The sequence below is a fragment of the Pongo pygmaeus genome, chromosome 8 (assembly GCF_028885625.2).
Source record: "Pongo pygmaeus isolate AG05252 chromosome 8, NHGRI_mPonPyg2-v2.0_pri, whole genome shotgun sequence".
Classification (NCBI taxonomy): Eukaryota; Metazoa; Chordata; class Mammalia; order Primates; family Hominidae; genus Pongo; species Pongo pygmaeus.
The window spans coordinates 50,717,108-50,744,352 of NC_072381.2; the positions used below are offsets into that span (position 1 = coordinate 50,717,108).

General features: G+C 44.4%; 1 protein-coding gene across 2 annotated transcripts in view; it reads right to left on the minus strand.

Annotated features, from left to right (window-relative positions):
- Positions 1-27,245, minus strand: part of ALOX5 (arachidonate 5-lipoxygenase) — a 70,221-nt gene that overhangs the window by 40,423 nt on the left and 2,553 nt on the right. Inside the window, exons 2-3 of one of the 2 annotated variants that reach the window (XM_054503444.2) lie at positions 21,325-21,523; positions 9,768-9,849 (exon numbers count right to left, since the gene is read on the minus strand). In XM_054503444.2, coding sequence (XP_054359419.1) covers positions 9,768-9,849; positions 21,325-21,523 — 281 coding nt within the window. Of the gene's footprint in view, positions 1-9,767; positions 9,850-16,120; positions 16,543-21,324; positions 21,524-27,245 lie in introns of those variants that run through there. The other variant, XM_054503445.2, reaches the window with a different exon arrangement.

The following is a 27,245-nucleotide window of genomic DNA, read 5'->3' on the forward strand; positions in this document are numbered from 1 at the left end:
AATTATAAAAGTATTAGACAAAATTACAGGGGAAGTATTTGTGTAACACTGGGATGGAGAGGGTTTTCTTAAGCAAAGCAGGAAACCCAAAAGTTATAGATGTAAACAATACATAGTTAATAAAATAAAGAACTAAAATCTCCTGTGGCAAAAGCAACAGAAGACAAATAATAAATGCTATACATATGTAACAAACGGATACTATCCTGATATAGAAAGAGCTCCTTTAGATTAATAATTGAAAGAATAGGGAAAAAATCTTATAAATAGGCAATGCAGTGAGATGCTTAACTTATTAGTGGTCAGGGGAGTGCAGACTAAAACAACCACAAGGTCTTAGGGATTTTTAGACTGTCAAACAAGGTCATCGGGTACTGACAAATGTATGGATGGGTAAAAGTATCTTTTCATACACAGTTGGTAGGACTGCAAATTACTATACAATTTTGTGAAAGGATTTTTGTCGGTATTTCTTAAGATGAAAAAATGCTGATTTGTTCCAGCAATCTGAGTTCTGGAAATGCATCTGCCATTAATTAAAGCACCAGTACATCAAGATGTTTTTACAAGGTTGGTTCTGGCAGCATTGTTTGTACTGCAATACCCAAAACAAACAAACACATCTACAAATGGGAAATGAACTGAACGTCAGTGAATAGGGGAATGGCTAAGCAAATTATGGTGCATTCCCAGAAGGCAAGAAATAAGTAGCAGTTTGAGAAGGGGAAAATAAATGAGATACTATTTCACACACAAGAATGAAAACATCAGAAGATGCGAAGTGTTGATGATGCAGGGAAACAGTGAATCTCAGAAACAGTTGCTGGGGTGTCCACTGGCAGAATGCCTTTGGAAAACAATCAGCAATATCTAGAAAGCTTAAAAACACGTGGTCTGCAACCCTGCAACTCTACTTCTTGGAATATTCCCTACAGTAACTCTTCCATGAGAGCACAGAGAGATGTGTGAGAAAGCTCACTGCCGCTTGGTTTGTAACAGCTAGAAATTAAAGACAGCCCGCATGCCCATCAGCAGGAGAGCGGACGAGCACATGGATTATTCAGATACTGATGTGCGATGAAGAAGTTAACTGCATGAACCACATCTATCTGTGTCAACCAGATCCTCTTCAACACTTAGTGATGAGTGAAAAGTGCAGGTCACATAATGATTAGATTAAATTATATCAATTAACAAACACCTACACTTTGCCATTTACTGCTATGTGTGAGTGTGCGTGTAACACAGATAGATGTGGTCACAGTGGGAGAGCACAAGCTGTGGGCTATGACCTGGGTCTGCTTCTCCTTCTCCCTGCGTGGCTGAGTGAGTAAGGAGGGCCTGCGAGAAGCGCCAGCTTTCTGACATAGTGGGGACTATTCTTAGTCATTGCTTTACTTCCAAACTCTGATCTAGAAGTCTGAGAAATCTTCTGAGAAAGAGGAACTCCAGGATTGTGCAGACAGTGCAAAGTTCAGTGTTTCCTGAATGGAAGCAAAGGAGGGTTTCTGAAAAGGACAGATGAGTGGAAGGAGGAAGAAAAAAATGATTAAATCTAAGAAAGGGGGAAACGATCTCACGAGAAGCCCCCTGCTGCAAGATTGTGATAATGTTAAGTAGCTCCCAGATAATTGGGCTAGTTTGTGTTATCTTAGATGAGTAGATAGCAAAGTGTAATTAGGTTCCCCACTAATTCATACTAAAGTGTTAGTGGCTTATAACAAATTAAATGAATTTTACGGGCATTTTATCTTAACCCAGATTCACAGGCCAGAAGTACTCTGAGAACTGGCTGCAGGGGCTTTGCCACAGGTGTCTGAAACAGGGAGGGAAGCCGAGGAAGAAGCATAGAAACAACAGCCCTTTGGGATGGGAGGCAGAGCTCAAGCACAACGTGTGCACTGCACCAGGTATAAAAGTCTGGAAACACATCATATGGTGCCTGAGCTGAGAGGCTTGCGCACAAATACTCTAAAACAAATCACATATTTATAAACCCTTCACGTGACCCACAGCACAGCAGGTTACTCTCCCACACTTGACGCTAATGGCATGTAAGTTTTATTTTTGATTTTTCAATTGGGAAATAGAATATATAAAATATGTATGGATATGTGTATATGCACACACACACTCACACATGCAGAAAAATGTACAAAACACCTGTACGAACACCATCCAGGTAAAAAATCAGAACATTGTCCGTACCCTCACCCGCTACCTTTCCCAATCAACCCTCCTTCCATCCCCGGTAATCACCATCCTCGGCTTTATGATAATCATTTTCTTGTTATTGTTTAAGGTTCCGCTATGACACACCTCCCTAAACAATTTAATTCCAAAGTTATGAATTGGCCAGACACGCTCCTGGCTTCTTTCCTTCAGCACTGCGTCGGTGAGGTTTGTCCATGTTAGCAGCAGTTTGTTGATTTTCCTTGCTGTGTAGAATTTTCCTTGACAATTTATTTGTCTGTTTTACTGTTGTTGGACATTGAGTTGTTGCCATTTTGTGGCCATCATGAGTAATGCTGTTGTGAGTATCCAGGCGCACATGCACACAAATTTGGATCCCACTATAGGATTTCTGGGTCGTAGATTATAATGTAGCTTCAGTTTTACGACATATTGCTAAATTGTTTTCCACGGAGGTCATATCAACTTGTCCTCCTGCCGGCGGTATGTGAGTGTTCCCAGCCCTCTGGATCTTCTTTAATACTCAGGTGTTGTCAGTTGTTGAAGTGTTGCCCATCTGGGGGACATGCGTGTGGTAGTAGCAGCAGTTCACTGTGATCTTCTGATTTCCCCGATTCCTAATGAAGCTGAACACCTTTTGTATACTTGCTGCTTACATTTTGTACAGTAAGTAGTCAAACCTCTTGCCCATTTTCTAGTGAATAACACTCCCCTTCTTAAAGATTTGTAGGTCCTTCACATACTAGGAATAATTCTCATCAGTCACTCCATGACTTGCCTTCACTCTCTCCTGGTGTCTTTCAATGAACAGAGTGTCCTTACCTTGAGGGAGGCAAACTTACCAATCTTTTCCTTTGTGTTTAATATGTTCTGAGTCTTGTTTGAAAAATCCTTTTAGCTTGAGACCTGGAAGAATAATCACTGTAGTCTAAATGTCTTACAGTTTTGCCTTTAACTTTTAAGTCTAATCAACTCCAAGCTGAGTCTCCTGAATGGCAAGAGGTGGAGTCTGATTTCTTTTCCTCCTTCAGCCCTCTGTGCTGGCTGGCTCCTGTCCTCGAGATGGATGTCCAGTGGCCCAGTGCCACCCATCAGCCGAGCCCTCCATAACAGACCCAGTACCCACATACGTGTGGCTGTTTCTTGTTTCTTTATTCTGTTTCAAGGAATGTTTTTGATGAAAAGGGGGATGGAGCTAAAGACAGTTTTGAGGTGGGGCAATTGTGTTCTTGGTGTGGGATTTCTCACCCCTTGACAGCAGTCGGTGGCTGGGCACAGGGGAAGAAGGAGCTACAGGGTTGAGAGATGCTGTTGCAACTTAGAAAAATTAAGAAAAATGAAGATACTGCTCAGTTATGGCAAGTGTTTGGTGAAACAGGGACCCATACGTGGCTTGTGAAAACTGGTTAAAGTTTTTTTTTTGTTTTGAGACAGAGTCTCGCTCTGTTGCCCAGGCTGGAGTGCAGTGGCGCAATCTCGGCTCACTGCAAGCTCCGCCTCCCAGGTTCACGCCATTCTCCTGCCTCAGCCTCCCGAGTAGCTTGGACTACAGGCACCCGCCACCACTCCTGGCTAATTTTTTGTATTTTTTAGTAGAGACGGGGTTTCACCATGTTAGCCAGGATGGTCTCGATCTCCTGACCTGGTGATCCACCCACCTCAGCCTCCCAAATGGTTAAAGATTTTTGAGGAGAAATTTGTCAATGTATACTAATAACTTTTACTATTTGGTAATTTCACATCTGGGCATCTGTCCTAGGAAAATACTTAATAATGCATACAAATTTCACATATAAGGGTTTTCACATTGCTTATAAGAATACAAAAATTAGAAACCTCCTAAATGTCCAGGGAAGCTGGGTGTTTAAGTGAATGATGAGGCAACCATCCAATGGAATAGTACATAGAAACTAGAATAATGTTTATGATGAGATTTTGAAAATATGGGAAAATGATTTTTGCTACACTGCTAAAGGGCAGCAAGGAGGATGCAAAGTGGTATATATAGCACAATCCCAAATTTTAAAAAGTGAATAAGACAAAGTGAAAACAACTAAACATGAATTTTTATGAAAAAATTCACAAAATTCATAATTCATACAGAAAATAGGTATTTTTCTGCCTCTATATTATTTTCCTTCTTTTACTTTTTTGAGTTAAAAAAACAACCCAGATATACTACATATTCCTTGTAAGAAGTTCAACTATTGAGGGATATGTAGAAAAGTATCACAATATTGGTTCCCAAAGGCCCCTCCACAGCCCAGGTAACTTCACTGTCCATGTAGAACGATTCCTTCCACTTCCTTCCCTTGGAAGGAGGCACAGACTCAAATGTTTCCAGGGGCCAAAGAAGGAAATGAAATGAAAGAAAACCTTGATATAGACAACAGACAGGTGTGGACTGGGGAAGCCTGAAGAACATCTCTGTTTACTCAAAAGTCAATAATGATCCATCGAACACTTGTAGAGGCTGGATACAGCCCATCAGCCACCCATTTCCAGAGGAGCACTCTGTAATGTGTTATTATCTTCCAAAAAGCTTTATTGAGATACATTTACATACCATTAAATTCACCCCTTAAAAGTATGCTATTGAAAGATTTTAATATATTTGCAGAGTTGTATGTATAACCATTATTATAACCCAATTCTGAAATAATCTCATCCCCAAAGGACACCTCGAACCCATTAACACTCACTCTTTGTTCCCCCTCCCCAACTCCTAGTCCTAGGCAACTGCTCACCTACTAATCTGACTCTGTGGGTTTGCCTATTCTGGACATTGCATACAGATAGAATCATACAATATGGGGTCTTCTGTAAGTGAGTTTTCCATTTAGTATATTTTTGAAGTTCATTCAGTGTTTGGCATCTATCTGTAGTTCATTTCTTTTCTTTTTTTGAAATGGAGTCTTGCTCTGTCACCCAGGCTGGAGTGCAGTGGCGGGATCTAGGCTCACTGCAACCTCCGCCTCCAGGGTTCAAGTGATTCTCCTGCCTTAGCCTCTCGAGCAGCTGGGATTACAGGCGTGCACCAACATGCCCGGCTAATTTTTGTATTTTTGTAGACATGGGGTTTCACCATGTTGGCCAGGTTGGTCTTAAACTCCTGACCTCAAGTGATCCGCCCGTCTCAACCTCCCAAAGTGCTAGGATTACAGGCGTGAGCCTCCGCGCCTGGCATTCATTCCTTTTTAATGTCAAAAAATATCCCATTATATGGATAAACTATATTTTGTTTATTCATTCCTCAGTTAATTGAATTTAGGTTGTTTCTACTTTTTTACTATTGTGAACGATGGTGCTACAAATATGTGCGTACAAGTTTTGTATAGACACGTGGTTTCAATATTCTTGGGTAGAGGCCTAGGAGTAGAATTGCTGGGTCATACTGTAGCTGGGTTTAAGATTTTGAGGAACCACTAAGCTGTTTCTGAAGTGGCTGCATCATCTTACATTCCGGTGGCAGCATCAGGGTTCCAGTTTCTCCGCATCCTTGGCAGCACTTGTTACTATCTGTCTTTTTTATTCTAACCATTTTAGTGGGTGTGAAATTGTGTCTTGTGGTTTTGATTTGAAATTTCCTGATGATTAATAATGTTGAGCATATTTTCACGTGCTTATTGGAGATTCACAAATTTTCTCTGGAGAACTATTTAATTAAATCCTTTGCTAATTTTTAAACGGGGTTTTTTGTACAGAATATTTTAAAATTGAGTTGTCAGAGTTCTTTACATATTCTGGATACAAGTCCCTTATCAGATATATGATTTAGATATTTTCTCCATTCTGTGGATTGTCTTTTCACTTTATTGATGATGTCCTTTGAAGCATAGATCTTTTACATTTTAATGACATCTAACTTGGCTACTTTCTTTTGCTGCGTGTGTTCTTGGTGCCATATCTAAGAGGCTTTGCCGAACCCAAGATTATGAAGACTTACTTGTATGTTTTCTTCCAAGAGTGTTATGTTGTTAGCCCTTACTTTTAGATCTATCATCCATTTTGAATTAATTTTTAAATTTATCTAGCAGCGTTATTGAATTATAATGCACATACTATAAAATTTATCCATTGAAAGTGTTCAATTCAAGGATGTTTAGTATTAATTTTTGCACAATGGACAATCATCAGTTTTAGAACATTTTCATCCCTGGCAAAAGGAACACTGTATCCTTTAGCTGTCACTCCCATGACCGCTTCCTCATTCCCTGCCCCTAGGCAACCAGTAATCTACTTTATATCTGTACAGATTTTTCTTTTCCAGAAATTTCATGTAAAAGGAATCATACAATATATGATCTTTTGTGACTGGTTTCTTTCACTTAGCATAATGTTTTTGAGATTCATCCATGTTGTAACAAGCGTCAGTATTTCATTCTTTTTTCATGGTCAAATTATATAGATATACTATATTTTATCCATTCATCCATTAATGGACTTTTGGGTTGTGTACACCTTTTGATAGTTACAGGTAATGCTGCTATAATCATGCATGTACAAGTTTTTGTGTGGGCATATGTTTCTATTTCTGTTGGGAATATGCTTAAGAGTGGAAATGCTGTCATATTGTAACTCTCTGTTGAACAGTCAGGAGCTAGCAGACTGTTTCCCAAGCAGCTGTGCCATTTTACATTCCCACCAGCAGTGTATGAGGGTTCTGATTTCTCCACATCCTTGTCAACACTTGGTCTTGTCGGATTTTTTGATTCTAGCCATCCTAGTGAGTATCAAGTGGTATCTCACTGTGGTGTTGATTTGCATTTCCTAGATGACTAATGGGTCCTTGGAGAAATATCTATTCAGATCCTCACTCATTTTTTTCATTTTTTAATTGGACTATTTGTCTTCATTGAGTTGTAAGAGTTCTTCATAAATTATGGATGGAAGGCCCTTATCAGATAAACAATTTGTAAAGATTTCTTCCATTCTGTGGTTCATCTTTTCACTTTCTTGATGGTGTCCTTTGAAACATAAAGGTTTGTAAATTTGATGACATCACTTTATCACTTTATCTATTTTTCTTTTATTGCTGACGCTTTTGGTGTCATATCAACAGTCCTTTGTCAAATCCAAAGTCATGAAGGTTTACTCCTGTATTTTCTTAAAAGAGTTTTATAGTTTTAGCTCTTACATTTAGGTAGGTATTTGACCTATTTTGTGTTAATTTATGTACATGGTGTGAGCTAAGGATCCAACTTCATTCTTTTGCATGTGGCTATCCAGTTTTGCTAGGACCATTTGTTGAAAAGACTATTCTTTCTCTGTTAAACTGTCTTGCTGCTTCTGTCAAAAATTAATTGGCCATAAGTGTAAGGGCTTACTTCTGGACTCTCAAGTCTATTTCATTGATCCATATATCTATCCTTATGCCAATATTACATTGTCTTGAATACCATAGCTGTGTAGTAATTTTGATATTGAGAAGTGCAAGTCCTCCATCTTTGTTTTTTTTTTTATCAAGATTGTTTCGGCTATTCTGGGTCCCTTCCATTTCCATATGAATTTGCAGAATTGACAGCTTGTCAATTTCTGCAAAGAAATCAGCTAGAATTTTGACAAGGGTTGTGTTGAACCTGTACATTACTTTGTGGGGTATTGCCATTTTAACAAAATTAAGTCCTCTGATTCATGAACATGAAATGTCTTTCAACCTATTTAGATCTTCTTTAATAATGTTAAACAATGTTTTGTAGTTTCATTGTACAAGTCTCAGACTACTTTGTTAAATTTATTCATAAATGTTTATTGTTTTTGATGCTATTGTAAATTGAACTTTTTCTTACTTTTATTTTCACATAGTTGGTTGTTAATGTACAGAAAAACAATTGATTATCTTGTATCTTGCAATCTTGGTGGTTTATTAGTTCTAATAGTTTCTTTTGGTGAATGCCTTCAGATTTTCTATATATAAGATCATGTCATTTGCAAATTGTGATAGTTTTACTTACTGTACTCCAGCGTGGGTGCCTTTACTTATCTTTTTCTTCCCTAACTGACCTGGCTAGACCCTCCAGTACAATGTTGAATAGAAGTAGCAAAAGTGAACATCTTTATCCTGTTTCTGGATTCAGCTGTTCATCATTAAGTATAATGTTAACTGTGAATTTTCTTTTTTTGTGTGTGTGCAGGGACGGAGTCTTGCTCTGTCACCATGCTGGAGTGCAGTGGCATGATCTCAGCTCACTGCAACCTCCGCCTTCTGGGTTCAAGTGATTCTCCTGCCTCAGCCTCCTGAGTAGCTGGGACTACAGGCATGTGCCACCACACCCAGCTACTTTTTGTATTTTAGTATAGATGGGGTTTCACCATATGGGCCAGGATGGTCTCAATCTCTTGACATTGTGATCCGCCCACCTTGGCCTCCCAAAGTGCTGGGATTACAGGCGTGAGCCATCACGCCCAGCCTAATTGTGAATTTTCAAACCTTTATCAGGTTGAGGACATTTTCTTCAATCCCTATTTTTTGAGTGTTTTATCATGAATGGGTGTTGGATTTTGTCAAATGCCTTTTTTGTATGTCTATTGAAATGATTACGTACTTTGTTTTGTTCTTTACTGTATTGATATGGTGAATTCAATTAATTGATTTTTGGATGTTAAACCAACTTTGCATTCCTGGGCTAAATCCCACATGTTCATATTGTTTAATGCCTTTTATATACTGCTGGGTTAGGTTTGCTAGTATTTGGTTGAAAATGTTTATATCTATATTGCTAAGGGATATTGGTTTACAGTTTTCTTGGGATGCCTTTAGTTTTGATATAACATGGGTATGAGAAAATGAGTTGGGAAGTGTTCCTTCTATTTCTTAAAAGAGTTTATGCAAGATGGGTATTAATTCTTTAAATGTTTGATAGAATTAGCCAGTGAAGCCATCTGGGTCTGGGCTTCTATTTGTGGGAAATTTTAGAATTACTAATTCAATCTCTTTGGTTGTGATTGGTTTATTCAGATTAACTATTTCTTCATGAGTCAGTTTCGGTAGTTTGTGTCTTTCTAGGAATTTGTGCATTTCATTTAACTAGTTTGTTGGCATGCAATTGTTCATAGTATTCTTTTTCATTAATTTTAATTTCTGTATTGATTTTCCCTCATTTTATGCGTCTCATTTTTCCTTTTTTACTCATTTTAATTTCTGTATTGATTTTTCTTCTCTTATTGCTCATTTTAATAGTTTGAATCCTCTGGTCAGTTGGCTGAAGAGTTGTCAATTTTGTTGCTGATCACATATCACTTTTATAATTGAATTGTTATAAGAAGACATAAGAAGTAAGAGGCTACCCCTACAATGGAGAACATTAAGGTACACTCAAGCTTTTCTGCCCATTCTTCCTACATGCCAATATGGTTGATCCAAAGTTATTTTCATTACTCTCCTCTCCATCTCTTGTCTGGAGTTGCAGGTAAGGTGAAGTTTGGGGATTGTGCACCCTCATTGGGAGCTGGTGCCTTGGTGACTTTCCAGCAGTGACAGGCCATACACTATGGAAAGGGTTTATTTCATACCATGCACTTGAGATAGAAGAAACCACGTCCCCGTGGCCACTCGATCTGATGTTATAACTCACCGATATTGTTTTTGCCGTGTTTCCAGTTCTTTACGTCGGTGTTGCTTGAGAATGTGAATTTGGTCATCTCGGGCCAACTTTGCTGTAAAGAAAGAACAACATGAGAGGAGCCTTAGTAAGAACAATAACAATGCCCAATGCACAGTGTGCAGGCTTCCCTCAGATGCCCTGCCCGTGCCGAGTGCTTTATGTGCATGACCTCATTTGAGCCTCAGAGCACTTCCCCACTTAATGATGAAGAAACTGAGGCTTAGGGAAGTAGTGTAGCTTTGCTCTTGAACTTTTCCCAAGGTCACACACCTAATTAGTGAATTTTCTTCTTCTTCTTCTTTTTTTAATTCTACTTTAAGTTCTAGGATACATGTGCACAATGTGCAGGTTTGTTACACATGTATACAGGCGCCATGTTGTGTGCTACACCCATTAACTCGTCATTTACATTAGGTATATGTCCTAATGCTATCCCTCCCCACTTCCCCCACCCCATGACAGGCCCCGGTGTGTGATGTTCCCCTTCCTGTGTCCAAGTGTTCTCATTCTTCAATTCCCACCAATGAGTGAGAACATGCGGTGTTTGGTTTTTTGTCCTTGTGATAGTTTGCTGAGAATGGTGGTTTCCAGCTTCATCCATGTCCCTACAAAAGGCATGAATTCATCCTTTTTTATGGCTGCATAGTATTCCATGGTGTATATGTGCCACATTTTCTTAATTCAGTCTATCATTGATGGACATTTGGGTTGGTTCCAAGTCTTTGCTATTGTGAATAGTGCCGCAATAAAAATACGTGTGCATGTGTCTTTATAGCAGCATGATTTATAATCCTTTGGGTATATACCCAGTAATGGGATGGCAGGGTCAAATGGTATTTCTAGTTCTAGATCCCCGAGGAATTGCCACAGTGTCTTCCACAAAGGTTGAACTAGTTTACAGTCCCACCAACAGTGTAAAAGTGTTCCTATTTCTCCACATCCTCTCCAGCACCTGTTGTTTCCTGACTTTTTAATGATCGCCATTCTAACTGGTGTGAGATGGTATATAATTATGGTTTTGATTTGCATTTCTCTGATGGCCAGTGATGGTGAGCATTTTTTCATGTGTCTGTTGGCTGCATAAATGTCTTCTTTTGAGAAGTGTCTGTTCATATGCTTCACCCACTTTTTGATGGGGTTGTTTGTTTTTTTCTTGTAAATTTGTTGGAGTTGTTTGTAGATTCTGGATATTAGCCCTTTGTCAGATGAGTAGATTGCAAAATTTTTTTCCCATTCTGTAGGTTGCCTATTCACTCTGATGGTAGTTTCTTTTGCTGTGCAGAAGCTCTTTAGTTTAATTACATCCCATTTGTCCATTTTGGCTTTTGTTGCCACTGCTTTTGGTGTTTTAGAGATGAAGTCCTTGCCCATGCCTATGTCCTGAATGGTATTGCCTAGGTTTTCCTCTAGGGTTTTTACGGTTTTAGGTCTAACATTTAAGTCTTTAATCCATCTTGAATTAATTTTTGTATAAGGTGTAAGGAAGGGATCCAATTTCCTTTCTACATATGGCTAGCCAGTTTTCCCAGCATCATTTATTAAACAGGGAATCCTTTCGCCATTTCTTCTTTATGTCAGGTTTGTCAAAGAGCGGATGGTTGTAGATGTGTGGTGTTATTTCTGAGGGCTCTGTTCTGTTCCATTGGTCTATATCTCTGTTTTGGTACCAGTACCATGCTGTTTTGGTTACTGTAGCCTTGTAGTATAGTTTGAAGTCAGGCAGCATGATGCCTCCAGCTTTGTTCTTTTGGCTTAGGATTGTCTTGGCAATGCGGGCCCTTTTTTGGTTCCATATGAACTTTAAAGTAGTTTTTTCCAATTCTGAGAAGAAAGTCGTTGGTAGTTTGATGGGGATGACATTGAATCTATAAATTACCTTGGGAGTATGGCCACATTCATGATATTGATTCTTCCTATCCATGAGCATGGAATGTTCTTCCATTTGTTTGTGTCTTCCTTTATTTCATTGAGCAGTGGTTTGTAGTTCTCCTTGAAGAGGTCCTTCACATCCCTTATAAGTTGGATTCCTAGGTATTTTATTCTCTTTGTAGCAATTGTGAATGGGAGTTCACTCATGATTTGGCTCTCTGTCTGTTATTGGTGTATAAGAATGCTTGTGATTCTTGCACATTGATTTTTTATCCTGAGACTTTGCTGAAGTTGCCTATCAGCTTAAGGAGATTTTGGGCTAAGATGATGGGGTTTCTAAATATACAATCATGTCATCTGCAAACAGGGACAATTTGACTTCCTCTTTTCCTAATTAAATACCTCTTATTTCTTTCTCCTGCCTGATTGCCCTGGCCAGAACTTCCAACACTATGTTGAATAGGAGTGGGGAGAGAGGGCATCCCTGTCTTGTGCCAGTTTTCAAAGGGAATGCTTCCAGTTTTTGCCCATTCAGTATGATATTGGCTATGGGTTTGTCATAAATAGCTCTCATTATTTTGAGATACGTCCCATCAATACCTAATTTATTGAGAGTTTTTAGCATGAAGGTTGTTGAATTTTGTCAAAGGCCTTTTCTGCATCTATTGAGATAATCATGTGGTTTTTGTCTTTGGTTCTGTTTATATGCTGGATTACATTTACTGATTTGCGTATGTTGAACCAGCTTTGCATCCCAAGGATGAAGCCCACTTGATCCTGGTGGATAAGCTTTTTGATGTGCTGCTGGATTTGGTTTGCCAGTATTTTATTGAGGATATTTGCATTGATGTTCATCAGGGATATTGGTCTAAAATTGTTTTCTTTGTTGTGTCTCTGCCAGGCTTTGGTATCAGGATGATGCTGGCCTCATAAAATGAGTTAGGGAGGATTCTCTCTTTTTCTATTGATTGGAATAGTTTCAGAAGGAATGGTACCAGCTCCTCCTTGTACCTCTGGTAGAATTCGGCTGTGAATCCATCTGTTCCTGAACTTTTCTGGGTTGGTAGGCTATTAATTGTTGCCTCAATTTCAGAGCCTGTTATTGGTCTATTCAGGGATTCAACTTCTTCCTGGTTTAGTCTTGGGAGGATGTATGTGTTGAGGAATTTATCCTTTTCTTCTAGATTTTCTAGTTAATTTGCGTAGAGTTGTTTATGGTATTCTCTGATGGTAGTTTGTATTTCTGTGGGATCGGTGGTGATATCCCCTTTATCACTTTTTATGGCGTCTAATTGATTCTCTCTTTTCTTCTTTATTAGTCTTGCTAGCAGTCTATCAATTTTGTTGATCTTTTCAAACAACCAGCTCCTGGATTCATTGATTTTTTGAAGGGTTTTTTTTTTTGCTTCTATCTCCTTCAGTTCTGCTCTGATCTTAATTATTTCTTGCCTTCTGCTAGCTTTTGAATGTGTTTGCTCTTGCTTCTCTAGTTCTTTTAATTGTGATGTTAGGGTGTCAATTTTAGATCTTCCCTGCTTTCTCTTGTGGGTATTTAGTGCTATAAATTTCCCTCTACACACTGCTTTAAATGTGTCCCAGAGATTCTGGTATGTTGTGTTTTTCTTCTCATTGGTTTCAAAGAACATCTTTACTTCTGCCTTCATTTCATTATGTACCCAGTAGTCATTCAAGAGCAGGTTGTTCAGTTTCCATGTAGTTGAACGGTTTTGAGTGAGTTTCTTAATCCTGAGTTCTAGTTTGATTGCACTGTGGTCTGAGAGACAGTTTGTTGTAATTTCTGTTCTTTTACATTTGCTGAGGAGTGCTTTACTCCCAACTATGTGGTCAATTTTGGAATAGGTGTGATGCGGTGCTGAGAAGAATGTATATTCTGTTGATTTGGGGTGGAGTGTTCTGTAGATGTCTATTAGTTCCACTTGGTGGAGAGTTGAGTTCAATTCCTGGATATCATTGTTAACTTTCTGTCTCATTAATCTGTCTAATGTTGACAGTGGGGTGTTAAAGTCTCCCATTATTATTGTGTGGGAGTCTAGGTCTCTTTGTAGGTCACTAAGGACTTGCTTTATGAATCTGGGTGCTCCTGTATTGGGTGCATATATATTTAGGATAGTTAGGTCTTCTTGTTGAATTGATCTCTTTACCATTATGTAATGGCCTTCTTTGTCTCTTTTGATCTTTGTTGGTTTAAAGTCTGTTTTATCAGAGACTAGAATTGCAATCCCTGCCTTTTTTTGTTTTCCATTTGCTTGGCAGATCTTCCTCCATCCCTTTATTTTGAGCCTATGTGTGTCTCTGCACATGAGATGGGTTTCCTGAATACAGCACACTGATGGGTCTTGACTCTTTATCCAATTTGCCAGTCTGTGTCTTTTAATTGGAGCATTTAGCCCATTTACATTTATGGTTAATATTATTATGTGTGAATTTGATCCTGTGTTTATGATGTTAGATGGTTATTTTGCTCGTTAGTTGATGCAGTTTCTTCCTAGCATCGATGGTCTTTACAATGTGGCATGTTTTTGCAGTGGCTGGTACCAGTTGTTCCTTTCCATGTTTAGTGCTTTCTTCAGGAGTTCTTTTAGGGCAGGCCTGGTGGTGACAGAATCTCTCAGCATTTGCTTGTCTGTAAAGGATTTTATTTCTCCTTCACTCATGAAGCTTAGTTTGGCTGGATATGAAATTCTGGGTTGAAAATTCTTTTCTTTAAGAATGTTGAATATTGGCCCCTAGTCTCTTCTGGCTTGTAGAGTTTCTGCTGAGAGATCAGCTGTTAGTCTGATGGGCTTCCCTTTGTGGGTAACCTGACCTTTCTCTCTGGCTGCCCTTAACATTTTTTCCTTGATTTCAACTTTGGTGAATCTGACAATTATGTGTCTCGGAGTTGCTCTTCTCAAGGAGTATCTTTGTGGTGTTCTCTGTATTTCCTGAATTTGAATGTTGGCCTGCCTTGCTAGGGTGAGGAAGTTCTCCTGCATAACATCCTGTAGAGTGTTTTCCAACCTGGTTCCATTCTCCCTGTCACTTTCAGGTACACCAATCAGATGTAGATTTGGTCTTTTCACATAGTCCCATATTTCTTGGAGGCTTTGTTCGTTTCTTTTTACTCTTTTTTCTCTAAACTTCTCTTTTCACTTCATTTCATTCATTTGATCTTCAATCACTGATACCCTTTCTTACAGTTGATCGAATCGGCTACAGAAGCTTGTGCATTCGTCATGTAGTTCTCATGCCATGTTTTTCAGCTCCATCAGGTCATTTAAGGACTTCTCTACATTGGTTATTCTAGTTAGCCATTCATCTAATCTTTTTTCAAGGTTTTTAGCTTCTTTGTGATGGTTTCGAACTTCTTCCTTTAGCTCGGAGAAGTTTGATCATCTGAAGCCTTCTTCTCTCAACTCGTCGAAGTCATTCTCCATCCAGCTTTGTTCCACTGCTCGCGAGGAGCTGCGTTCCTTTGGAGGGGGAGAGGCGCTCAGATTTTTAGAATGTTCAGCTTTTCTGCTCCGTTTTTCCCCATCTTTGTGGTTTTATTTACCTTTGGTCTTTGATGATGGTGACATGCAGATGGGGTTTTGGTGGTGTGGATGTCCTTTCTGTTTGTTAGTTTTCCTTCTAATAGTCAGGACCCTTAGCTACAGGTCTGCTGGAGTTTGCTAGAGGTCCACTCCAGACACTGTTTGCCCAAGTATCAGCAGCGGAGGCTGCAGAACAGCGAATATTGCTGAACAACAAATGTTGCTGCCTGATTGTTCCTCTGGAAGCTTCGTCTCAGAGGTGTACCTGGCCACGTGAGTGTCAGTCTGCCCCTACTGGAGGATGCCTCCCAGTTAGGCTACTCTAGGGTCAGGGAGCCACTTGAGGGGGCAGTCTGTCCCTTCTCAGATCTCAAATTCCATGCTGGGAGAACCACTAGTCACTCCAAAGCTGTCAGACAGGGACATTTAAGTCTGCAGAGGTTTCTGCTGCCTTTTTTTCGGCTATGACCTGCCCCCAGAGGTGGAGTCTACAGAGGCTGGCAGGCCTTCTTGAGCTGCGATGGGCTCCACCCAGTTCGAGCTTCCAGGCCACTTTGTTTACCTACTGAAGCCTCAGCAATGGCGGGTGCCCCTCCCCCAGCCTCACTCCTGCCTTGCAGATCAATCTCAGACTGCTGTGCTAGCAATGAGCAGGGCTCTGTGGGCATGGGACCCTCTGAGCCAGACGTGGGATATAATCTCCTGGTGTGCTGTTTGCTAAGACTGTTGGAAAAGTGCAGTATTAGGGTGTGAGTGACCCGATTTTCCAGGTGCTGTCCATCACCACTTCCCTTGGCTAGGAAAGGGAATTCCCTGACCCCTCGCACTTCCCAGGTGAGGTGATGCTCACACTGGGTGGGCTGCTGCCAGTGTCCTGCCCCCTCTGTCCAACAATCCCCAGTGAGATGAACCCAGTACCTCAGTTGGAAATGCAGAAATCACCCATCTTCTGCGTTGCTCATGCTGGGAGCTGTAGACTGGAGCTGTTCCTATTCGGCCATCTTGGAACCAGTCTGAATTAGTGAATTTTCAACATAAGACTCAACTCCTGTGCTCTTAGCCACTCACTTTACAAAAGCCAAATCCAGTTCCTCATCCTCTTGCCCACTCACTCAGCAAGCCTTGGGGCCCCTGCCTTTCAGTGCTTAGAGAATCATTTTCAGATGCAAGAGACAGGCTTGGTTCTCACTGGGCTTGGCAGGCACAGTACATGCCTAACTCTGGCCTGCGTGTGCATTTGTACTTGAAGTCCTAACCTTCCACTCAGCCCCTCAAGACTCTTCAGGGACCTAAGGGCCCCTGGTGCAGAGCTGCCTTTTTGCTCCAGGAGAAAGGCATTTCGTGGCCCTCAGTGGGTATCTTTAAATCACTGCAGAATAGTTTACTCCTCTTCTCTGCAATTCTTATACTGAGCAAAAATGGGAGTTCACTCTGGGTTTTAGTGTTGCCTGTGGGAGCAGCAGTTCTCACAGCTCTTATGTTTCTAAGTCCATTTCATTGCTTCATGGAGAAATGTGTGACGATGACACAACCCGGTTCCCTGTCGTGCCTACACAGAGGATTGAGAATGAACTCCATTCTAAAAGAGTGCAGTGTCCTAGATGGCTTTAGAAGAGACACATGTGCTTGGACTTGGGCTCTGTCACTGAAGCTGTGTGACCAAGAGTTGCCCTGACCCCCTCACATGTAAAATGGAGATGATAATGCCTACTTCTCTGGGTCATGGTGTGCATTTGGGGAGAGAATGCAGGAAAGCCCTCCACACAGCACCTGGCACCCAGTAAATGCCAATGGATGGGAACAATGATCATTATCATTATGCCTATAGTCATCATTGGCCTGAGGGTTCTGCTCCTCCCTCTAAGCCTAGCTCTGAGAGCATCTTATCTCTCAGCCTGTCCTGCTGCCGTCTCTCACTGCAGGAGTTGGAGCAGGTAGCTAAGGGCGGGGCTGCTTCTCAGAGCCTTTAGAGCAGATGAGGTCACATCATGACCACTCTTTAAACTATTGCTTAAGGCCAAGCCTGTGAACACAGCCCATAGAACTGTGAATAGGGGGAGCCCAGATCTCCTGAAAACAGGTCCTGGAATAGTTTCTCTAGCTCGCGTGGTAAAGCATTATGTTTTAAAACTTACTTTTCAACACAGATTGATATTTTTGTAAAATATAATAAAAATTAATTAATAGAAAAATGAAATTTAAAAAACCCAAAGATATTCAAAATGCAAGTCTTTTTTTTTTCTTATTAGGTGCAAAAGTCATAAAATTTTTGTTAAGTTGCTGTAAAAGTTTCTAAAACCCCTCCTCTGAGTCTTTGTATTTTATTTTGTATTTATTTTATTTTTATTTTTTTAAGAGACAGGGTCTCCCTCTGTCTCCCAGGCTAGAGTGCAGTGGCATGATCATAGCTCCCTGCAGACTTGATCTTCAGGACTCAAGTGATTCCCCAACCTCAGCCTCCTAAGTAGTTGGGACTATAGGCATACACCACCATGCCTGGCTAATTTTTTTTTTTTTTTTGAGACAGAGTCTTGCTCTGTCGCCCAGGCTGGGGTGCAGTGGCACGATCTCAGCTCACTGCAAGCTCTGCCTCCCAGGTTCACATCATTCTCCTGCCTCAGCCTCCCAAGTAGCTGGGACTACAGTTGCCCACCACCACATCCAGCTAATTTTTTGTATTTTTAGTAGAGATGGGGTTTTACTGTGTTAGCCAGGATGGTCTCAATCTCCTGACCTTGTGATCCGCCCGCCTTGGACCCTAGCTAATTTTCAATTTTTTTTGTAGAGATGGGGTCTCTCTACATTGCCCAGGCTTGTGTCAAAATCCTAGACTCAAACAATCCTCCCACCTTAGCCACCCAAAGTGCTGGAACTATAGGCTTCAACCTCTGTACTGATCTAATTGCAGACCTGGACCCAGTTAGTTCTCAGATGACACTCAGGCCACATTCTGAGCTGTCCACCTGACAGCCCTTCCAGGCTGAGACATCTTCATCCTTGAGCTTGGAACTGGGGCCCAAAAAGGAATATTAACGGGATACCTCTGCATTCTCCCCTGGGGATGTAAAGCCAGCCAGCAGGGGAGGCTTGAGGCCACACAAGGCAAGGTGAGTATTAATGGTGACAATAACTGTTATCATTGGCTATGGGGGGTAATTCTGGAGGCATTCAACATTCATCATCTCTTATCTACCTTAAGGAACCAGCTAATCTCTTGGGCACCTTGACTCTGAGGAGCTGGATCTCTTCAGTTTCACTGGTATGAATAAGTCAGTACATGCAGAATTGCAACATGCCAAGTTTCAAAAAGAGAATAGTTCAGTCTCCCCTGGTCCTGAATGTGTTTGAAGAATTTATCCAATGGCTGATGAAGTTCTGGGAGCACAGCAGGATGAGAAAGCCTGGACTGATGGCAGAAGAGCTCAGCAGGGCAGGTTCCAAGGACTGACACAGTGCCTTAATGAAGCTGTCCCTTCACACAGATGCTCTGGATCTGTGGGGCCACAGTAATGGCCCTCTGACTTTCATGTTCACCCAAGGTGTAGTGGTGAAATATTAGATTTAAAGGGTGATCATATGGTGAGTAAATGAATCACTTGTAGGCTGGCCCCCCTCATTTCCAGGTTGTTCAAGGGATTGGTTGTTGTGCCATGTGGTGGATTAATAATTGGCCACAGCTGGTCATGGTGGCTCACGACTGTAATCCCAGCACTTTGGGAGGCCGAGCCGGGTGGATCACCTGAGGTCAGGAGTTCCAGACCAGCCTAGCCAACATGGCGAAACCCTTTCTCTAGTAAAAATACAAAAATTAGCCAGGCTTGGTGGCTACCTGGAGCCTGTAAACCAAGCTACCTGGGAGGCTGAGGCAGGAGAATCGCTTGAACCTGGGAGGCAGAGGTTGCAGTGGGCCGAGATCGTGCCACTGCCCTCCAGCTTGGGCAATAGAGTGAGACTCTGTCTCAAAATAACAATAATAATAATAATAGGCCACAAATTCTTTGACATTCCTTCCATTGAGAGATGGGGGGTCTGCATCCCCCCCTGGAGTCTCGGTGGGCTCTGTGACTGCTTGGACCAGTAGAATATGGTGGAAGTTACAGTGTGCCAGTTTCCAGGCCCAAGCCTGAAGAGATGGGCAGCTTCCACTTTCTGTCTCTTAGAAAACTTGCTCTTGGAAGCCAGCCATCATGTAAGAAATGCAAGCACCCAGAGGACACCATTCTGTGAGAAGCCTTAAAGAATGAGACTCCATATGGACAGAGAGGCCAAGGAGCCTAGAGGTGCCAGACACATGACAGAAGAAGGCCCAACCCCCCTCAGCTGATGCTACATGGCCACAGATGAACTGCCCAGTGAAGCCTTTCCTAAATTCCTGACCTGCAAGTGCATAAACAAAATTAAATGGCTGTTTAAAGTTACCAAGGAGGTTGGTTTTACAGCAGTAGAGAGAATGGAACTTGCTAGACAGCTTCTCTATGCTCACCCTCCAACCTGTGCTGTCCCTGAAAGTGATTGGAATGAGATGCCTCAATGGGTTTTCCACTGGGAACTCTGACCAGAAAGGAGGGAATGTGTAGAGCAAGGAGAGGCCAATTACTCCCCAGCACCTTTCTACTAAGGGCCGCAGCTCCTCCAAGGGTGCTGTCTCCAGGATACTTCTGCATTACTCCCACAACCTTCCCCCTCCCCCTGCATCAGGACTAGTGGTGCTGATGGTCTGGCACTCTGCATGGTCCCTCTGCACATGGGCCCACACCTTTGTGACGCCCCTTTCTTAAACCCTCATCCTAGTGTACCATCTGTTTTTTGCCAAGATGAGCTGAAGGGTCTGCAGGAAGAAGGGCTTCATAACTGAGACCTTGGGCAGATGCGCAGGAGGGAGTTTCAGAGCCAGCATTTTCTAACTACCAGAAAAAGAGAAGTGCCCTGTCCACAACCTTCCACATTCTGTCGACCACAAGAATAAATGAACTTTGTGATTTTTTTCCTGTCATTAGGTAGGGGGACAAAAATCCTCTTATCTCCCTGTTCAGAAATATTCTGGAAATTTGGTTTCTTAAGTCAAATTCCACATCAGAAACGATGGGATGTGACCTGGTAGCTTAAGAACAGCAGGTACAGAATAACTTTTTTCTCCTTTGTCTCAGTTTTCTTAGCTATAAAATGGGGGTAACAGTCATCTCTTCCTACTTACCCCACCAAACTTCGTGAAGAACACACTAGCTACAGGAAACTTGGCAAAGAGAAAGAGTTTGATGCTGTCATGGCAGAAGCAGTGGCTTCCTCTTGTTATTATGGTGGCTGCCTGGCCTTTGAAGGCTTATCTTTCCAGGTTTAAACTGAGAGCAAGCCGAAGGGTTATGACTCGAAGTGAGGTAGGATTTTGCCAGGCACACTGGGAGGCTGGGTATGCAAGACGGTTCATTCAGGGAGCCTTGGCTGACCTTGACGCCTGCGTCTCTGATGCTCTGTACCAGGTCAGCTGTGTGTCCCTAACAAAGAATGGCCTCCTAACTGGGGTCTGCACATCTGGGCATCTTAGTAAGGGGAACAGATTTGAGGTTCTTCTTTCAGCGAAAGGTGAGACTTTGGGTTGAAGAACTGGTAACTGTGATTTGCAGGCTTGTCCATGGCCCCTCAGAGCTGGCACTTGGGGTGCTCCTTGTCCACCCCTTCCCTCCCCAGGCCCACATGGGGCACCCCGAGCTTGCCTGAGCCCTACTGTGATCTCACAGAGGGCAGGCTATGCACTAGAAAGTGATGCCACACCCTGGCAACTAGAGAAGTGCCCATCCAGGGGCATGTCCCATAGGTATCTGCCTGTATGGACCCTAGTTACCCACTGACAAAAAGAGGGGCACAAACCTCCCCTGTAGAACTGTAGCGCAGAGTGAGGACATGATGACAGTGAGGCCTGGGGCCACCCGCTCCACCCTCAGGGGCTTGTAAGAATCCCAAGGAAAGTCATACCTCCTGCAGGTGCGTCGAGGCACAGGGCAGAGCCCTCCCACTTCCCGCCCCTGCACAGCAGTGTCATTCCTCCTATGACTACAGTGCTTTGAGGACAGGAAGAACTTTCGGTTCTTGGGAAGCCCGGGGCAGAAAGGGCCTGAGCTGCTCACCGCATCCATTCCTCAGGACAACCTCGCCATCGCCGGTGATCCAGCGGTAGCAGGGGAACTCGATGTAGTCCCCGTGGGGCGTCTTCAGCGTGATGTACTTCAGGTACCAGTCGTCATTCAGCCAGTACTTGCGCTTCTCGATTCTGACCAGCTGGATCTCGCCCAGTTCCTGGTCCACAGTCACGTCATACGAATCCACCTGGGAAGGAGACCAGGCAATCAGGCCATGCGTGGTCTCCTGAGCCTTTGTTCTGGAGGTGTTGAGAATTTGTCACCCCAAAGTATGCTGCTGTGGCACAGGGACTATGTTGAATGAAAAGCACTTAAAAAAACAGCAGGTGCAAGATACTCTGACATTCGTGCTGTTTCTTAGAAGCAGGAGATGAAAGTCCCCTGTGAAAGATGTCCTCCCTATACCAAAAGGAAAGTAACACTCTTTTCATCAAGGTTGGGAAGCTGAAGCCAAAGGAAATCCATACTAACAGATCTTGTACAATGAACCCTTACCTCCCGAGTCACTTCCCTGCCCAGTTACCTGTCCTAGCCCAAGCCCCTTGGCCTTATCACGTTTCACGACGATTCATTCAATGCAGTATCTAAGGGGGATTGACTCTAACTGCTTCTTGGGGTCTTCAACTTTTTAAGAGGGCTCCCATGCCACGTACAACTTGTATTAAAGAAATCTGTATGCTTTCGCCCATGAATCTGTCTTATGCCGATTCTGAGACCTAGCTGAAATGGGAAGAGGTAGAGTTTTGCCTCCACTACAGTTCATGGAGCCAAGATTCTTCATGAACACCTTAAGTGAACTCCTGAATTCATTTAGCCAAGCCATTCACTGAAGGCCTGCCCCTGTCAAGGCTCAGTGCTACGACCCAGGCGGGTGAAAGAAATGGACAAACCCTGGGCCCTGCCCTTGAGGAGAGAGAATCCAGTGAGCCAAGCTGGTGCTGTGCTGCTCAGAGGGCAACGTCTGTTGTCTGCACTTAGCTCAGGCTGGAGGATGGGGAGACGCCCAGACTCATGCCTGCACCTGCAAGGCTGTGCCCAGTGAGGGTCCGCAGCTGCCCCCACATGGGATAGCCTTGTGGGAGGCCTTTACAACTGGAGATGGGCTTGCTGACAGTGGATCCCCACAATGACTCTGGGAGTGCAGGGGAGTTACGACCCCTTCCACAGATGAAGACAGCGAGGCTCAGTGACTCCCACCTCTGCCACTTGCCAGCAGAACTGGAGTCCCACCCCAGGTCTTTCCATCATAGCCACTTCCTCTCTTTCCAGTTTTCAGTGGGGCTAATAAGTGAGTGAAAATGGTGAGGCTTAGATACAGGGAGCTCGCATGGATTCAAGTCGTCCTGGGACATTTGCAGTTCACAGCTGCATGGTGATGCCCAGAGAACAGTGAGACCAAGCACCTCTGGCTGCACCTGTGGCATTACTGGTGGCAGGGTGAGGCTGGCCTTGCAGCTAGAAGGCACCACCCCAGGCTGTGTACAGCGCAGCTGCCCAAGCCTCCGGGACAAGGCTGCTTGGCCCCCTCCCTGCCAGGCTCCTGCTTCCAGGACATGGGTGGCTCTGAAGCAACAGCCATAGCTTCTGGAGGGCTTTTGTCCCTGCAGCAATGGATGGCAGACAGGAAGCTGGGATGAGAGGCTCAGGCATTGCATCACGCATTCTGATGACCAGCAGGTTTGGAAAGCCCCGGACTCGATGCCCTCCAAGGCATATTCTTTTTTATTTTGAGGTGGAGTCTCACTGTGTTGCTCAGGCTGGAGTGCAGTGGCTCGATCTTGGCTCACTGCAACCTCCACTTCCAGGGTTCAAGTGATTCTCCTGCCTCAGTCTCCCAAGTAGCTGGGACTACAGGCACCTGCCACCACATCTGGTTAAGTTTTGTATTTTTAGTAGAGACAGGGTTTCACCATGTTGGCCAGGCTGGTCTCAAACTCCTGACCTCAAGTGATCCGCCTGCCTCGGCCTCCCAAAGTGCTGGGATTACAGTCATGAGCCACTGTGCCTGGCCCCTGCAAGGCACTTTCTAAGTCAGATTCATCAACCCTTGAACTTTATCCCTGGCGGCAGAACCTAGAGTTCTCAGCATGATGGCAAAGTGGAAAGGGCGAGGGGTATCATCCTTTGTGCGAGCGCAGGCATCCCCATTCCATGCCCAGCCTCCAAGCTGCCAGGAGGACCCCTGGAGGGCTTCCTAAGAGGAATGGGAACTTGAGTGTTTTCCACAAACCTCTTGGCTCTGAACACTGTGAGCAGTTTGGGGTGGCTGACGTTGAGGCCAGACGCTTGTGGTCAGAAAGCGGAAGCTTCCTCCCTGTGCTCTGTGGTCTAGGCCAGAGGCCCTAAGAACAGTTTCTGATGACAGAGGAGCCAGGCCCATGTGCTGGGATGACATGTCTTGGGTCCAGCCACAGGTGGACCAGCCTCGGCCCCACGACAATGCCCCTCCTGCAGGGAGAGTATCAGCCTCACCTGCCACCTCTGAGCAAGCCTTCCTGCCACAGCTTGTCCTCAGGAGAGCAGGGCCACACACAAGGCCTCGCCCATCATGGACAGGGCGGGCAGGTTCTGATGGGACAGGAGTCTCAGCATCTCAGGGGCTTGGGCCCATCTGGAGGAGCAGAGTGGGGGCTAAGTGGCCCAGGACTGGATACGTGTCGGGCCTGCCCCACGCCAGGCCCTGCATGCCACAGGGATTTACAGAGGCCTCAGCTGCAGGTTGTGAGCCAAGACAGAGATTCTTGATCCCACCGAGGAGTGAGGAGAGGGCAGTGAGGGGTAGAAGGCTGGGTGGGTCTTGGGGTCTGGAGCTCTGAATTCACATCCCAGCTTCAGGCAACTAGCTGGATGGCCTGGGCACATTGCTTCATTCTCTGAAGCTGTTTCTTCATCTACCCAAGGGAGATACCCCTCACTTGCAGGACCACTGAGAAAACGAAATGACACCATCCTGGGTGGCCTCCTTTCTCCAGAGGCACAGGCCACTGGTTGTGTGCATCAGAACCACCGGTGCCCCTTCCTGAATCCAGGGGGTTGCAGGGCACCAGGCCCTGCACCACCTGTGAGCTAGCATGGGCTCCTGCATCACGGCCACTTCATGACTACATGTGCCAATCCGAGTAACCCGAGCACACATGGGAGGAGGAAACTGAACCTGTGACCTCAAACTCCTTCGCTCAAAGCCCAGAAGGAACTCCTGAAAGGGTGGAGACAGGGCTGTGAGGACAGAGGGAGAGTGGGAGGCATTCTGAGTGCTGGTGGGGCAGGCAGAGCAAGTCTGTGTGCAGTGAGGACTGAGGGGCGGCCACCAGAGGCCCGGGCCTGGTCTGAGTGTGGCTGCTGCAGGGGAAGTAGCTTTCCTATGGCTCTGAGGGGCTGGAGAGGGAGGAAGGTGTCCCCAGGGGATAGATGCCAGGAAAGCTGGGGTGGGGCGGGAGGAGCCAACAGGGACACTCTCATGGGAGGGAGGCTCCCAGTACCTTGGACTAAGAGGGCAGGGAGATGGGCTGAGGAGGCATTCCAGGACTGGGCAGGTCCCACAGGGAGGGCCCGATGTCTACCTGGGGGTGACGACCCACACGAAGAGACTGAGCAGCTTCTCTGAGGGAGTGGACAGTGGGGTGACCCTCCAGCACACCTGTGGTGCAGTCACAGGGGACTGGGACACTCCCGGCCCCCTGCCCTACCCATACCTGCAGGCACCTGGTGGAGAGCCCCTGAGTTTCACTTGGGGTGAAATCACTAGGCAGATTTACAAGGACTCCATCTGCCATCTGACGGGGCCTTCCACAGCAGGAGGGGGCCAGGCCTGCAGTCTGGCTGGTCTATGGCCAGCCCAGCCACTTTCCTGGTGCTGGCTTCAGGCCTGAATGTGATCAGAGGTGAACAAGGGGCAGAGGGTTCCAGCCTCGACCCAACTCAGGAAGTAAAAGACAAAGCTTGATGGCTGTGGTTCTAACATCCCAGGGGCCACTACTGGAAGAATGACAGATAGAGAAAGGCCTCCCCCCAGGAAAATACCAGGGTCACATGTGTCAAACTGCAAAATAAGATCTTTGGAAGGTTTGTGGAACTACAGTGCCCACCTTCCTCCCTCCTCTCTGGGCCAAGTACACTGGGCTGATGCTATATTTGTCTATTTGCTGTGACACATTAAATTCTCAGGTGACACACTGAATTATGGTGGGCACTATCAACAGTGGACACCCCCCAACAGGCCCTCAGGAAGCACTGGACCTGGGAATGGCCGAGCGGATGATTATCCTGCTTTACAGATAGAAACTGAGGCTCAGAGAGCAATGGTGGCCTCAAGATCAGAACCTACACCTGTGTGATGGCCAAGCCCAGGTTCCTCCCACAGTTCCCCAAGGCCACATCTTGAGAAAAGCCCTGAACCAGAAGCTAGAAGGCCCAGCTTTGAGCCCTGGTTTGTACCCTGGATGGAGTGTACAGGGGCAATGTGGAGTGGCATGGAAGGAAGGGAAAAGCTTCATAAGAGAGGGTATTTCAGGCAGCTTTTGGGGGCTGATGAGATTTCAGGGGGCAGGTGAGTAGGAGGGTAGGCATGGGTAGCACGTTTCAGATGTGGGGAACTGGGAGGGCAGGGTCCCCGGGGGAGTCACACGTGGGAGGACGAAGGCTGGACGCAGTTTCTGGGACAGAAGTGGGTGGCGTGGTGGTGCAGATGCTGGAGACAGACAAGGGAAACCTGCAACTCACCGGCCTCATTTCACAAGGGGCCACTTTGCTGACTTTGCTTGTTGCTTTTAACTTTTTATTGGATATGTAGCTTTAAAGCTTTTGAATATTTCGGCAAAGAGTGAGTTGGTCAGTTTTCATGTGAGCTTTCTATCAGCATTTTAGGAAAGTTTTCATCTGTCTTTCATCAGATCTCTGCTGTTGCTGGGACAGGGAGACGGATCTCTCTGCGGAAGCAAGGATGTGTGCCCCACCCCCAGACTACCCATCTTGGAGGGGGACTAATGAAGGGCTTGTGGGAGGAGGAAGCTATAGAGCAGAGAGGAAGATTTGGGGCCAGTCAAAACAGAGACTCGGGATGAGAGAGGGGGAGGCTATGGGGAAGAGCTGAGGAGAACAAGAGATGGAGAGAGGGATGGGGGCAGTGGATAGGGAGACCAAGGAGCAGAGAAGGGGGACTATGTGGGACAGAGAGCCGGAGATTGAGGGAGCACAGAAGGGGCCTCTGAGAGGTGGCTGGAAGACAGAGTGTAGAGGAAAATTCAGAGCAAAAAAGAAGGGAGAGTTGTAGGGCAGAGAGCAGAAATGGGGGGCATTTAGGGAACTGGGAGCAGGGGAAGGAAGAGGAGGCAGAAAAGGGGGCAGAATGTAGGGAAAAGATGGCTCAGAGGGGGAGGCTGGGAGATGAGAGATGGATTGAGGGTCATAACAAAGAAATATTTATGCTCCACTAATATATTCCCATTCACGAGAAGGAGGTATTCTAGAATTAATTTTTCATGAATGTAAGAATACTCACTCACTATATTTAAGAAGTATGAATCATTATAACACTTTTCTACACTTGTTGAACATATTCAAGTATCATATATTAAACACTACGCTATTGCCCTTAGCTTTCTTAAAAGTACCAGCATGGAATGAAATGGGCCAACTAAGATTTCTCAGAAATCTTCAGATCTGTTACAGTTATTGTATCCGATCTGAATTACTTTAAATTTACAGAGTTAAAGAAACAAATCAACTTGTTAAATTTGCCTAGACATGGGTTAGCCTCTTGAAATAGGGCCATTCTGTATAGGATCCCGGCTTTCTCCAGCAGACAGTGAGGAGCCAAGGAAGACACAACCGTTTATAGGATAATCCCACCTGCGAAGGACTTGATTCCCAGTCCTGACTGAATCACTATGCAGAACTCTGATGAGAATAAC